At 41.3% G+C, this 13,901-nt stretch overlaps 1 protein-coding gene across 1 annotated transcript in view; it reads right to left on the reverse strand.

The window, feature by feature from the left end:
* Positions 1–1,285: 1,285 nt before the first annotated feature.
* The window catches only part of FARP1 (FERM, ARH/RhoGEF and pleckstrin domain protein 1), a 198,663-nt gene continuing 186,047 nt past the window's right edge, over positions 1,286–13,901 (reverse strand). Inside the window, 4 exon segments of the mRNA XM_044284632.1 lie at positions 1,286–1,652; positions 5,287–5,438; positions 12,668–12,775; positions 13,381–13,544. Of these exon segments, the coding sequence (XP_044140567.1) occupies positions 1,571–1,652; positions 5,287–5,438; positions 12,668–12,775; positions 13,381–13,544 (506 nt within the window). The 3' untranslated portion in view covers positions 1,286–1,570.

Here is a 13,901-nt window from a genome sequence, read left to right on the forward strand (position 1 = left end):
CCGTCTGAATACAAATTGTACTTAGACTTTTTTAGTGAAATATAATGCAAACGGTTCCGTCTGAACGGATACCATTGTTTGCATTATAGGAGTGGATCCGTCTGTACAAATACCAGACGGATCCGCTCCGAACGCAAGTGTGAAAGTAGCCTTATGGCTATGTAATGGATTTGTAACTCTGGATAACTAAAAAAAAAAACAATGCTCCTACAACCATAAACATATTAAGAAATTAATCATTACAGAACTTTGAATATAAATGGTATTCAAGGGGCAATAATTCCCTAAGGCTGTACAAAAAAAAAAAAAACATTTTTAATTACTTGTATTACTCATTTAAACTGAACTCAGCTTTGGGCTAATGAACACATTCTGTAAAACAGGAGTAGTACAAAATTGGTAAATGTATCATTGAATGAACATACTGATACTACATACAGCTGCGTAACTTTATCTATACACCAAGTGTTCCAGGGTAAACGTGGTATTTTGTCAAGTAATTAAAAAAATATATCCATAGTAGAAACAAATGCTGACAAGATTTGGCCCATTAATTTATTTCATTTACCTTTGAGTAATACAAGAGGTTATGACGTCTCTTCACGCAATTTCTTGAAAGGACAAATGAGAAAGATACTTGTCAAGAAAATTGATTAAAAGTATCTTAAGTTCCATGTTGGCAACTCATTCAACAGCATAAACATGACAGATCTCCACTAAGTTAATCACTTCTATATAAAATTTCTGATTGTCACAAAATTTGGGTAAAAATCTGAGCCTCAAATTTAATTCACAACTCAACCTCCTTGGTGCATCCTTACACTATTAGCTCCTACCGGACAGGTTACTGTACAGCACCAAGAAAACACAAACTTTATTTTTATTATTTTTGACAAAAAGTTTACTGCAATGCTTCTCCTTGACAGAAAAGATCTAGTCATAGTACAATGAAGTTTGTAACCAAAGGCAAGAAAAAAAATGAGTATGTCTGGTGTAAAAAAAATATAGTATAAACTATAGAGAGACAACTAACTGCAGTCTTTATCTATTATGCTATAAGAATGTCTTGGTATCCACAATGTAGGTGATTAAAGTGCTTTGTATGAATGTAAACGTTTATGAAAACAGCTACACTGCATGAATATTGCATTGAAAAAAGCTTTATAACTTAAAAAACACTAGAAAAACATTGACCTCTCATTGCATGTGCGCACACGTGTTTAAATTCAATTGCAAATTTTAAAACTGGGGATACAAATAAAACTTTAATCATTTGCCACTATGCTAAAGACAACAGGTTTTAATGTTGGCACTCAAAATTCAAACAGAAAGTCAAAATGTATTGTACAGGATGAGAACTAAAGCCTGCTGCCAGCCATGAGCAGGAACAGGTTCATCATTAAAAAAAAACATTTAAAAATTATCTGTTCAGACAAAGGTGATAAAAAGTCATAGGGAAACAGTCTCTTGTTCTGCACGGAGCAGCTGGTCTTACAAAACAACAGCAAGAGCCGGTATCAAATTGCTGCTGGAAAGCAGTTGGCATTCTTCAGCTGGGAATGTTCTGATTTCAGTACAAATGGGATTCCTTATGCTTTAAGAGTCGGGAGCGACTGGCACAATCTGTGGCACTTCGGATGACCTCCATCCACCTGTCATAATGAAATAAAGTACATATGCAGTAAACAACAAATGATCAGATTATTGAGAATCTCTCACCACACTTAAAGTAGCACTCCCCCAAAAAATTTTATTTCTCATCCTTAGCCATGCGACCAACTCTGATCTCCAACTGACAGAGGAAAGGAAGTCAGTTAGGCCTCTTTCACACTTGCGTTGTCCGGATCCGGCGTGTACTCCACTTGCCGGAATTACACGCCGGATCCGGAAAAACGCAAGTGAACTGAAAGGTCTTCAAAATGCGTTCAGTGTTACTATGGCAGCCAGGACGCTATTAAAGTCCTGGTTGCCATAGTAGTAGGGGGGAGCGGTATACTTACAGTCCGTGCGGCTCCCGGGGCGCTCCAGAATGACGTCAGAGCGCCCCATGCGCATGGATGACGTGCCATGCGATCACGTGATCCATGCGCTTGGGGCGCCCTGACGTCACTCTGGAGCGCCCCGGGAGCCGCACGGACGGTAAGTATGCTGCTCCCCCGCTCCCCACTACACTTTACCATGGCTGCCAGGACTTTAGCGTCCCGGCAGCCATGGTAATCATTCAGAAAAAGCTAAACGTCGGATCCGGAAATGCGCCGAAACTACGTTTAGCTTAAGGCCGGATCCGGATCAATGCCTTTCAATGGGCATTAATTCCGGATCCGGCCTTGCGGCTAGTCTTAAGGATTTTTGGCCGGAGCAAAAAGCGCAGCATGCTGCGGTATTTTCTCCGGCCAAAAAACTGAAGACATCCTGAACGGATTTCTTTCCATTCAGAATGCATTAGGATAAAACTGATCAGGATTCTTCCGGCATAGAGCCCCGACGACGGAACTCTATGCCGGAAGAAAAGAACGCAAGTGTGAAAGAGCCCTTACTTCTCTATTCATCCCTATGAAACAGACACTGAGGCTCCCATAGGAATACATAGAGAAACTGGCCTCTGTCCACACATAAGATGCTGTGTTATTTGGAAAGTCAGACTGTTGGTCACATGACACAGCTGAGAAGCAGAAGGGAGTTAATTATTCACAAATACAGTCACTGGGAAGAAAATTACTTTCACTATACTTCACGACATCATGCCATTTAATAGTCAATAACTAGTCCACATTTCCCTTCTGTTGTCAATGTCAGTTAGGCCTCATGCACACGACCATGGTGTGTTTTGCAGTCTGCAAATCACGAATCCGCGAAACACGGATAGCGTACGCGCCCGTTCCGCAATTTGTGGAACGGCACGGACAGCCTTTAATATAAATGCCTATTCTTGTCCACAAAGCACGGACAAGAATAGGACATGTTATATTTTTTTTTAGCGGGACCATGGAAAGGAGCAACGGATGCGGACAGCACACGGAGTGCTGTCCGCATCTTTTGCAGCCCCATTGAAGTGAATAGGTCCACATCCGAGCTGCCGTTTGCAGACCAAAACAACGTCCGTGTGCATGAGGCCTTAGGGTGTGTTCTCCTCACTGCTATATATTTCGTTGTTCTGCTCTTCTAGAGGAGCAGAACCACAAAAATAGCTGGTTTCGGCACCAACCTGTGAAGCACATGGTTGAATAGATCCTATTGACTACAACAGGGTCCTTTCAGTTTCCATTTGAGATCCTGATTTTGTATCAGATAGAAAAACATCCTGACTTAGGGAGCATTCACACGACCGTGTTGGTTTTGCGATCCGTAAATCACGGATCCGTGTGTTCCGTATGTCTTCAGTTATCTTTCCTTTTCCGTGCTTCCGTGTGTCATCAGTTATTCACGGTCCGCAAAAAAAAACGGATGGGTAATGAAATGGGGTTTCCTAGAATGTTTTCAGTCCAAGGGTCCGTTAAAAACGGATGACACACGGATGCATTTCCGTGTGCTATCCGTTTTTCACGGACCCAATGACTTTCTATGGGGCCACGGACCGCGATTTGCGGCCAAGTATAGGACATGTTCTAAAACACACGGAACGGACAGCACACGGATGAGAATAAAAAGGCATACCGCAATTTTCACGGACCCATAGAAATGAATGGGTCCGTGCATTGTCCGTCAAAATTGCAGAACGGACGCGGAAGAAAAACACGTTTGTGTGAATGCTCCCTTATGTCCAGTCTTTTTGACAGAATCTTTAACAGAGGCCCTAACTCCAATGTAAACAAGCCCCTATGATTCAAAGGCAAACAATGTGACTGCATTTTCTAACCCATTGCAGGATAAGGCTCCTTTCACACTAGCGTTCGCTGGTCCGCTCGTGAGCTCCGTTTGAAGGAGCTCACGAGCGGACCCGAATGCAGCCGTCCAGCCCTGATGCAGTCTGAATGGAGCGGATCCGCTCAGACTGCATCAGTCTGGCGGCGTTCAGCCTCCGCTCCGCTCGCCTCCGCACGGACAGGCGGACAGCTGAACGCTGCTTGCAGCGTTCGGGTGTCCGCCTGGCCGTGCGGATCCGTCCAGACTTACAATGTAAGTCAATGGGGACGGATCCGTTTGAAGATGTCACCCTGTAGCTCAATCTTCAGGCGGATCCGTCCCCCATTGACTTTACATTGAAAGTCTGGACGGATCCGTACGAGGCTATTTTCACACTTGGCTTTTATATGCTAAAATAATGCAGACGGATCCGTTCTGAACGGAGCCTCCGTCTGCATTATTATGAGCGGATCCGTTCAGAACGGATCCGCCCGAACGCTAGTGTGAAAGTAGCCTAAGCAGGGTTGCTTACTTGCTGTAGCCACAATGTGCCAAATAGCAAAGAACAGGCAATTGGATAATCCTATTAATATTACAGTATATAATGTCCATAAAGTTCCACCAGCACATCACCACTTGAGAAGGCTGATCTGAATTTCAGGTGGTGGTCAGCAACATTTGAGTTTTGATTAATAGGTTGCAACCAGGTTGTTGTATTTATTGACCCATTTATAGATATTGCATTGAACATGCAATTTTTGATGTTTATTAATTTTGTAATTTTTCCTCTAGAGTTGTTGCTATTAAGTCCTGTGATTTTAGGTATCCTTAGAAACTTCTCCATGAGGAGATGATTGCATCCAAAGTATGATTGCATACTAATATGAAGATGGTTCATCAATATCAGGTTAAGCTGTTTTCAGAGCTGAAGTTGCCAATGGACAGAGTAGGAAGCAAAAAGCTCCATATACTGTGTATTGCCAGCAGCAGCTGAAATCAGCTGATCAGTGGGAATGAAAGGTGTTGGATGCCCCTTTAAGAGTATTTCAAAGTCTATAAAACATTGGATTGCTCTGTTTATTTCTGGAAACAGCACCATGTCTGTTCATGGGCTGAGACTGGTATTGAAGTTCATTCCCTGTAGTTCAAATGGGACTGAGCTGCAATACTAGGCAAAATCCATGGACAGGAGTGACACTGTTTCTGGAAATAAAAAAATAAAGGCAATGCCATTTTTCTAATCCTAGACACCAATATTAGTTTGTAGATTTTTCCATGGATGTTGTAAAAAGAACCCTATAAAAAAACCATCAGAATTTTATGCTATAATTTTCTGTAAAAGGAGAGGTTGTACTTGGAGTAAAGGTGACAGCCTTCATGGTACCGTGGACCATCGGAAAGAATGCTGCTACTGTACAGATAAAACACTAAGCTCACAGTTACCTTTCAAAGGTGTATTCATTTTCTGCCCTGAAGTAGTAGACATGTGACTTGAAGTGCAGTTTAAAGACAAAATCCTTGTGAATATTCTCTGATTCAGAGGGAATGGTGAGTGAGTATCCAAGTAAAGGGAGACTGGCTAATGGATGGCTGTCCTGAAAGGAGAAATATATACACATACTATATAACACAGCTCCTTGTTAAGATTTAGAAATACATACAAGCAGTACAATTCCATTTAATTTAATAGCTCAGTACTATAGAGGAAGAATATTTAGTAAACTAGTACTAATTTAAAAAAAAGTTGTGATCCCAACACTAACTCTAAGTACAGGGTAATTTTGGGCCTTATCAATGCAGGCTTGAATTTTTCGTTTTTCAACACTATTTTCTGAGAGACATAGCTTTTTAATTTTTACATTGCCATAAAAGGGCTTGTATTTTACAGCACAGTTGCGTTTTTTAATTTCTCAATTTTTGTTCAGGCAGAAACAACAATTCTGCCAATATTTTTATGTCTTCACAGTTTATACTAAGCTTTAAAATGGCAATCGCAAATGTATATACCGTACATTTTTCTATTTTTATGTTGTACTTTTTTAAAAAAAATTGTATTGCTGCAGTCTAAAAACCATAACTATTTTTTTCTGTCTTTTTTTTTGTTTTTTTTAACAATTGGTTGAAGTTGCCACTGGTACAGCCTGGGGTAAAAATAACATATCGATTTCCCTTTTTTTGGGAAGACAGATGAACAAAAAGCAGCAATTTTGTATGCCGTTCATCGTGCCCCATAACGTGATAACTGTTTATGTTTCAGCAATACCAGTTATTAGTTTTCTTAGGTTTCCAGCTATAATGGGAACCTACCAGTACCCCATGATCACATGACTGACTGCACCATCTCACGGGCTGAATGCTCAAACCGGAGTTATCTCCAATTCCGAGTGTTGCCTTGATGTGGTGGCTGTCAATTACCGCTGTTCCAACCACAATAAGCCACCACCCCAGATGATTATTTGGTCATAACCACTGTGCCTGGTGATCACAACACGATAAACATACAGAGCTGGACTCTTAATTAGTAGCTTGCATTTACAGCAGACGGTGCCAAGGGGTTAAAACTAAATAGGTCGTAATATCTTTATAGGGCTTTATATATCTAATATATAAAGCTGAGTATGTATGTGTGTATGTACGTATGTCCGGTAAAGGAATCTGCACCGTCACATTTACAATCACAAAATTTTGCACAGCTGCCTCCTGTGATTCAGGGAAGGTCATAGACTATGTTTTGAGTGGAAATATTCACCCGGCACTTTATAATTATTTGCCAAAAAATACCCTTAGTAACCTAACCGCCAAACTCCAGGAGCCGTTGTGGCTGTTAGCCTGGATATTCATCAGGTTGCATATAGCAACCAATCACAGTTCAGCTTCTGTTTTGCTACAGATCATTAATATGAGCTCTAATTGGTTGCTATAGGCAACGAAGGACATTCTTAGTACAAGACAGCTGATGTGTGAGTTAATATGATTTCGATTGCGAACCTTAGCCAATGCTGTTGTAGAGGCTGATGTAACTCACATGACCTTAAGTGTATACTAATTCTGTGGGGTTTTATATACTGTTAATTAAAGACAATAATGCCCCACTGTGGAGGTCTCTGTTAAGGGGGATAATGTCTATCTTTTATCGACACAGACAAACATTAATTGAAATAGATGAAATATACCCGTGCAAAGCCGGGTCCTTCTGCTAATAAATAAATAGATAGATAGATAGCTATCTATCTATCTATCTATCTATAGTGTGTGTGTGTGTGTGTGACACACACAATATCCAAATGCACTGTATAGCCATAGCTGTCTACATCTGATGTTAGAGGGTGACTACTGCAGTACTTTGCAAAATAAGAATAGAAGGGTTAATAGTTTATTATCAATTAACAAAATGCAAAGTAATTGAACAAAAGAGAAATCTGAAGCAAATCAATATTAGTTGTGACCACAACAGCATCGATTCTTCTAGGTTCACTTGCACACAGTTTTTGAAGGAACTTAGCAGGGAGGTTATTCAGACATCTTTGCGAACTAACCACAGATCTTCTGTGGATGTAGGCTTGCTCAAATCCTCTATCTTCATGTAATCTCAGACAGACCCGCTAATGTTGAGATCAGGGCTCTGTGGGGGCCATATGATAATTTATATGACTCCTTGTTCTTTACACAGACGATAGTTCTTAATAACCTTGGCTGTATGTTTGGGATTGTTTGTCCTGCTAATACATTTGGAGCCAGTCAGATGTCTCCCTGATGGTATTCCATTATGAATAAGGCTACTTTCACACTAGCGTTCGGGCGGATCCGTTCTGAACGGATCCGCTCATAATAATGCAGACGGAGGCTCCGTTCAGAACGGATCCGTCTGCATTAAAATGGCAACAAAAAAAAAGCTAAGTGTGAAAATAGCCTCGGACGGATCCGTCCAGACTTTCAATGTAAAGTCAATGGGGGACGGATCCGCTTGAAGATTGAGCCACATTGTGGCATCTTCAAACGGATCCGTCCCCATTGACTTACATTGTAAGTCTGGACGGATCCGCACGCCTCCGCACGGCCAGGCGGACACCCGAACGCTGCAAGCAGCGTTCAGCTGTCCGCCTGTCCGTGCGGAGGCGAGCGGAGCGGAGGCTGAACGCCGCCAGACTGATGCAGTCTGAGCGGATCCGCTCCATTCAGACTGCATCAGGGCTGGACGGCTGCGTTCGGGTCCGCTCGTGAGCCCCTTCAAACGGAGCTCACGAGCGGACCGACGAACGCTAGTGTGAAAGTAGCCTAAGTATCTGTATTTCTCAGGTTTGAGGACTGACCAAATCCCCAACTCCATTTACTGAAACGAAGCCCCAAACTTGCAAGGAACCTCTACCATGCTTTACTGTTGCCAGCAGACATTCATTGTACCACTCTCCAGCCATTCAGTGATCAAAATGCCTTCTATCTACAGCCAAATATTTAAAATTTTGACTAATCAGTCCACAGTACCTGCTGACATTTTCTGCTCCCCAGTTGCTGATTTCATTCATAGTTGAGTAGTTTGGGTTTGTTTCCACGTCGAAGGTATGGCTTTTTAACTACAAATTCTTTCATGAAGACTACTTCTGGCTGCTAGCCCTCCGAACAATAGATGGGTGTACCTGTCCCACTGGTTTTGCCAGTTCTGAGCTGATAGGACTGCTGGACATCTTCAGATTTCGAAGGGTAGTAAGAATGATGTGTCATTCAACTGCTGCACTGTTTCTTTGGCTTACCACTGCATCTACAGTCCTCAACAAGGTCACGGTCATTGGTCGTCTCAAAACTAAGAAATACAGGCAGGTACTTACCCATCATGCAATTCCATCAGGGAGGCGTTTGAATGGCTCTAAATTTATTCAGCAACAGCACAACCAACCCAGACATACAGCCAATGTCATTAAGAACTATCCTCAGTGTTAGGAAGTCCTGGAAATGATGATTTGGCCCCACAGAGCCCTGATCTCAACCTCACTGATTCTGTCTAGGATTACATGCAGAGACATCCACAAAAGATCTATGGTTAGTTTTCCATGACGTTTGGAACAACCTCCCTGTCAAGTACCTTTAAAAACTATGTGCAAATGTACCTAGAAGAACTGATGCTCTTTTGAAGGCAAAGGGTGGTCACACCAAATATTCATTTGATTTAGAGTTTTCTTTTTTTAATTGATAAAAACTATTAACACTTCTATTTTTTAAACCATTCTTACTTTGTAACATTTTTTCCACAACTACCTAAAACATTTGCACAGTACTGTATATACTGGTACTTTCACACTTGCAGCAGAGAGATCTGGCAAGCAGTTCCGTCACCGGAACTGCCTGCCAGATCAGGCAAAACGTATGCCAACTGATGGCATTACTAAGACTGATCAGGATCCTTATCAGTCTTAAAAATGCCTGATCAGTCGAAAAAATGCATTGAAATGCCGGATCCGTCTTTCCGGTGTCATCTGACAAAACGGATCCGGCATTTATTTTTTTCACCTTTTTTTCAGTCTGCGCATGCGCCGACCGGAAGGACGGATCCGGCATTCTGAATGCTGGATCCGACACGAATACATTTGTATGGGAAAAAATGCCGGATCCGGCATTCAGGCAAGTCTTCAGTTTTTTTCACCGGAGATAAAACCGTAGCATGCTGCGGTTTTATCTTTTGCCTGATCAGTCAAAACGACTGAACTGAAGACATCCTGAACGGATTACTCTCCATTCAGAATGCATGGGGATATGCCTGATCAGTTCTTTTCCGGTATAGAGCCCCTGTGACGGAACTCTATGCCGGAAAAGAAAAACGCAAGTGTGAAAGTACCCTTAGTGAGGACTTAAAGGGGTTATAAAATATCTAAAATATCCCCCCCAATGCCCATGCCCCTTGTATGGATTATACTATATTTTATATATCGGATAACCCCTTAAATGGTACTTTAATACTAGTGGCAAGGAACTCCGGCAGGTGAACAGCCTGTCTGATCCGTGCTGCAGCCAGTGCACGCGTGCCCCCGGAATACCGCTCCGGCCCCATTGACTATAATGGGGGAGGGCCGGAGTTACGGCGGCAGCACGGCAACCATGCAGAGAGGCGGCCAGAATAAAACTACGACATATCAAAAATGATATTATGTAAAACTTTAAAAAAACACATGGCGTTCCTTTCCTTCTGCGCCCTGCCGTCTGCCTGAACAGCAGTTTATGACCACATATGGGGTGTTTCTGTAAACTACAGAATCAGAGCAATAAATATTGAGTTTTGTTTGGCTGTTAACCATTGCTTTGTTACTGGAAAATTTATTAAAATGGAAAATTTGCTGAAAAAGTGAAATTCTAAAATTTCATCTCAATTTTCATTAATTCTTATGGAACACCTAAAGGGTTAACAGTTTGTAAAAGCAGTTTTGAATACTTTGAGGGGTGTAGTTTCTTAAATGGGGTCATGTTTTTGGAGTTTCTACTCTAGGGGTGCATCAAATGGGACATGGTGTAAAAAAAACAGTCCAGCAAAATCTGCCTTCCAAAAACCATATGGCGTTCCGTTCCTTCTGCGCCCTGCCCTGTGGCCACACAGCAGTTTCCGACAACATATGGGGTGTTTCTGTAAACTACAGAATCAGAGAAATAAATATTGAGTTTTGTTTGGCTGTTAACCCTTGCTTTGTTACTGGAAAAATTGAAATTCTTAAATTTTATCTCCATATTCCATTAACTCTTGTGGAACACCTAAAGGGTTACCAAAGTTTGTAAAAACCGTTTTGAATACCTTGAGGGGTGTAGTTTCCAAAATGGGTAACTTTTTTGGAGTTTCTACTCTAGGGGGTGCATCAAATGGGACATGGTGTCAAAAAACCAGTCCAGCAAAATCTGCCTTCCAAAAACCATATGGCATTCTTTTCCTTCTGCGTCCTGCCGTGTGCCCATACAGCAGTTTACGATCACATATGGGGTGTTTCTGTAAACTACAGAATCAGGGCAATAAACATTGAGTTTTGTTTGGCTGTTAACCCTTGCTTTGTTAGTGGATTAAAATTGAAAATCAGCCCAAAAAGTGAAATTCATAAATTTACATCTCCATTTTCCATTAATTGTTATGGAACACCGCTAAAGGGTTAAAGTTTGTAAAATCAGTTTTGAATACCTTGAGGGGTGTAGTTTCTAAAATTGGGTCATTTTTGGGTGGTTTCTATTATGTAAGCCTCACAAAGTGACTTCAGACCTGAACTGGTCCTTAAAAAGTGGGGTTTGGAAATGTTTTGATACATTTCAAGATTTGCTTCTAAACTTCTAACGTCCCCCAAAAATTATCCAAATATTAAGTAGACATATGGAGAATGTAAAGTAATAACTATTTTTGGAGGTATTATTCTCTATTATAAAAGTAGAGACATTTTTCATAATTAAAAATGAAATTTTTTTACTCAATTTTACCACTGTCATTAAGTACAATATGTGACGAAAAAACAGTCTCAGAATAGCCTGGATAAGTAAAAGCTATTGCCAAATAAAGTGACACGTCAGATTTGCAAAAAATGGCTCTGTCAGGAAGGGAGAAATGGCCCAGATGTGAAGTGGTTAATAAACTGGCACGTCTTTCTCCAACAAACTTTACTAAAACTGGCACTAGAAATACCAGGTTTTAGTAAATATGCCCCATGCCATTTTCTTATACGCGTTTTAAAACACTGGAAAAAGCAGCTCAAAGGTGGAACTGGAAGTCTTTAAAAGCAACATACTGCCAATCTACATACAGTTTTCAATACATAGCTTTGTATCTTTAAGGCTGGTTTCACACGGGCGTTGCGGAAAAATGTGCGGGTGCGTTGCGGAAACACCCGCGATTTTTCCGCGCGAGTGCAAAACATTGTCATGCGTTTTGCACTCGCGTGAGAAAAATCGCGCATGTTTGGTACCCAAACCCGAACTTCTTCACAGAAGTTCGGGCTTGGGATTGATGTTCTGAAGATTCTATTATTTTCCCTTATAACATGGTTATAAGGGAAAATAATAGCATTCTGAATACAGAATGCTTAGTATAATAGCGCTGGAAGGGTTAAAAAAAAATAAAAACGTTAACTCACCTTCTCCTCATGATCGTGTAAGTTCCCGGTCGGTCTCTTCTTTAGCTGTGGGCTTGGGCTGAATGACCTTTGGTGATGTCAGATCACATGCTCCAATAACATGGTCCATCACCATGGTGATGGAGCATGTGATCTGACATCACCACAGGTCCTTTAGTCACAGCTAAAGAAGAGACCGGCCGGGAACTAGGCGATCATGGGGATAAGGTGAGTTAACTTTTTTATTTTTTTTAACCCTCCCAGCACTATTATACTATGCATTCTGTATTCAGAATGCTATTATTTTCCCTTATAACCATGTTATAAGGGAAAATAATACAGTGAATAGACTGTCACCTAGAACCCATGCGTGAAAATCGCACCGCATCCGCACTTGCTTGCGGATGCTTGCGATTTTCACGCAACCCCATTCATTTCTATGGGGCCTGCGTTACGTGAAAAACGCAGAATATAGAACATGCTGCGATTTTCACGCAACGCATAAGTGATGCGTGAAAATCACCGCTCATGTGAACAGCCCCATAGAAATGAATGGGTCCAGATTCAGTGCGGGTGCAATGCGTTCAACTCACGCATCGCACCCGCACGGAAATCTCGCCCGTGTGAAAGGGGCCTAATAATTTTTTCCAGAGCACTCAAATGTTATGAGTCTGACATTATTAATTTTAGCTATAGGGTGACAGTTATACATCTGAGTGCTGAAATGCTATAATATTGTTCATGCTAAACAGATTTACCTGGTGGGATTTGTAGAAAAACAGGCAGAAGTTTGTGAACACCACCCAAAGCTTCTGCCATCCATTGCTATTCTTGAATTTTCTAAGCAGGTTTCCCGATAGCTGATTCTGCAATTGAAGTGAAAAGCATTTGTAGCAATATCTCTGCATTTTGTTGGACATTGTGGACAATTTAACCTATATTTATATTCTGTCACATTGTATGTCTATTATAGTGAATTAAGAGAGGACAAAACCATTTGGATGGTAAAAATTTTCTGTATTTTTACATTGCCTTAATTTGCTTCCACACAAAAAAAAAAAAAAAACGGTTATAATTTATACACACTACAGTGTGTATAATATACTTCCAAAATGGATTTGCTGCCACCTACTGGAAAATTAGCACTTTCTACATACTTTGGGACTTGCATAACAGGCATCTAGAATAAAATGTATTCTAGTTTCAGAAAACGTCAGATATGTCATAGTAATATGTCATGTTTTGATTGGTGAGGATCCAGATGCAGAGACCTCCACTGATTTCTAAAACAAAGAAGCAGAAGTCCCTTTTTGGCACTTCTGTGTTTGGCTCTCCTCAGAGACGCACACAAAGCAGTGTATGGACCAAATAACTTTCTATGAGCACAAACACCACTAACCTCCCCTAGCCAAACAAAACAGTAGTTATCTGCGAGTCAAAAGATGTAGCTGGTGTATACATGTAGCTGTACCTCAACAGCAAAGCTGAAATCAATGACTGAGACACTTGTGTTCCGATGCCAGCAGACGTGGACAGTTGTGTTTCCTCGATGAGGCGATTGTCTTTCTAGAGATGAGCGAGAAGCACTTAAATCATCTTCAGACTCCTGGTCTACAGGGCCCTCTTCTGGAGACTCTGCAACGCACAATACACACATGTCATAAAGAGACCCCACCGTTAAAGCCTTTGACTAAGGCTAGGTTCACGGGGAAAAAATATAGTGTTAACTGGTATGGAAATAGACAATAGCAGCGGTGCCCTTAAGGGAGTAGGGTCAAACTCCTAAAGTATATAAAGTTAAAGGATGCGGGAACCGCGCTCTAAATACAAAGTAAATGTCAGTGAGTCTCTCCTGCAAATATAGGGAAAAAATCCGGTAAAATGTCCAGTAAATGAAGATGGAAAGTTCACTGGACCAGGATGTTCATAAGATGTTTAAACAGTTCCCCTGCTACTGATCCATAAGTAGCATAACTGACCAAATTCCGGACC

Source organism: Bufo gargarizans, chromosome 3 (genome assembly GCF_014858855.1).
Source record: "Bufo gargarizans isolate SCDJY-AF-19 chromosome 3, ASM1485885v1, whole genome shotgun sequence".
Taxonomy (NCBI): Eukaryota; Metazoa; Chordata; class Amphibia; order Anura; family Bufonidae; genus Bufo; species Bufo gargarizans.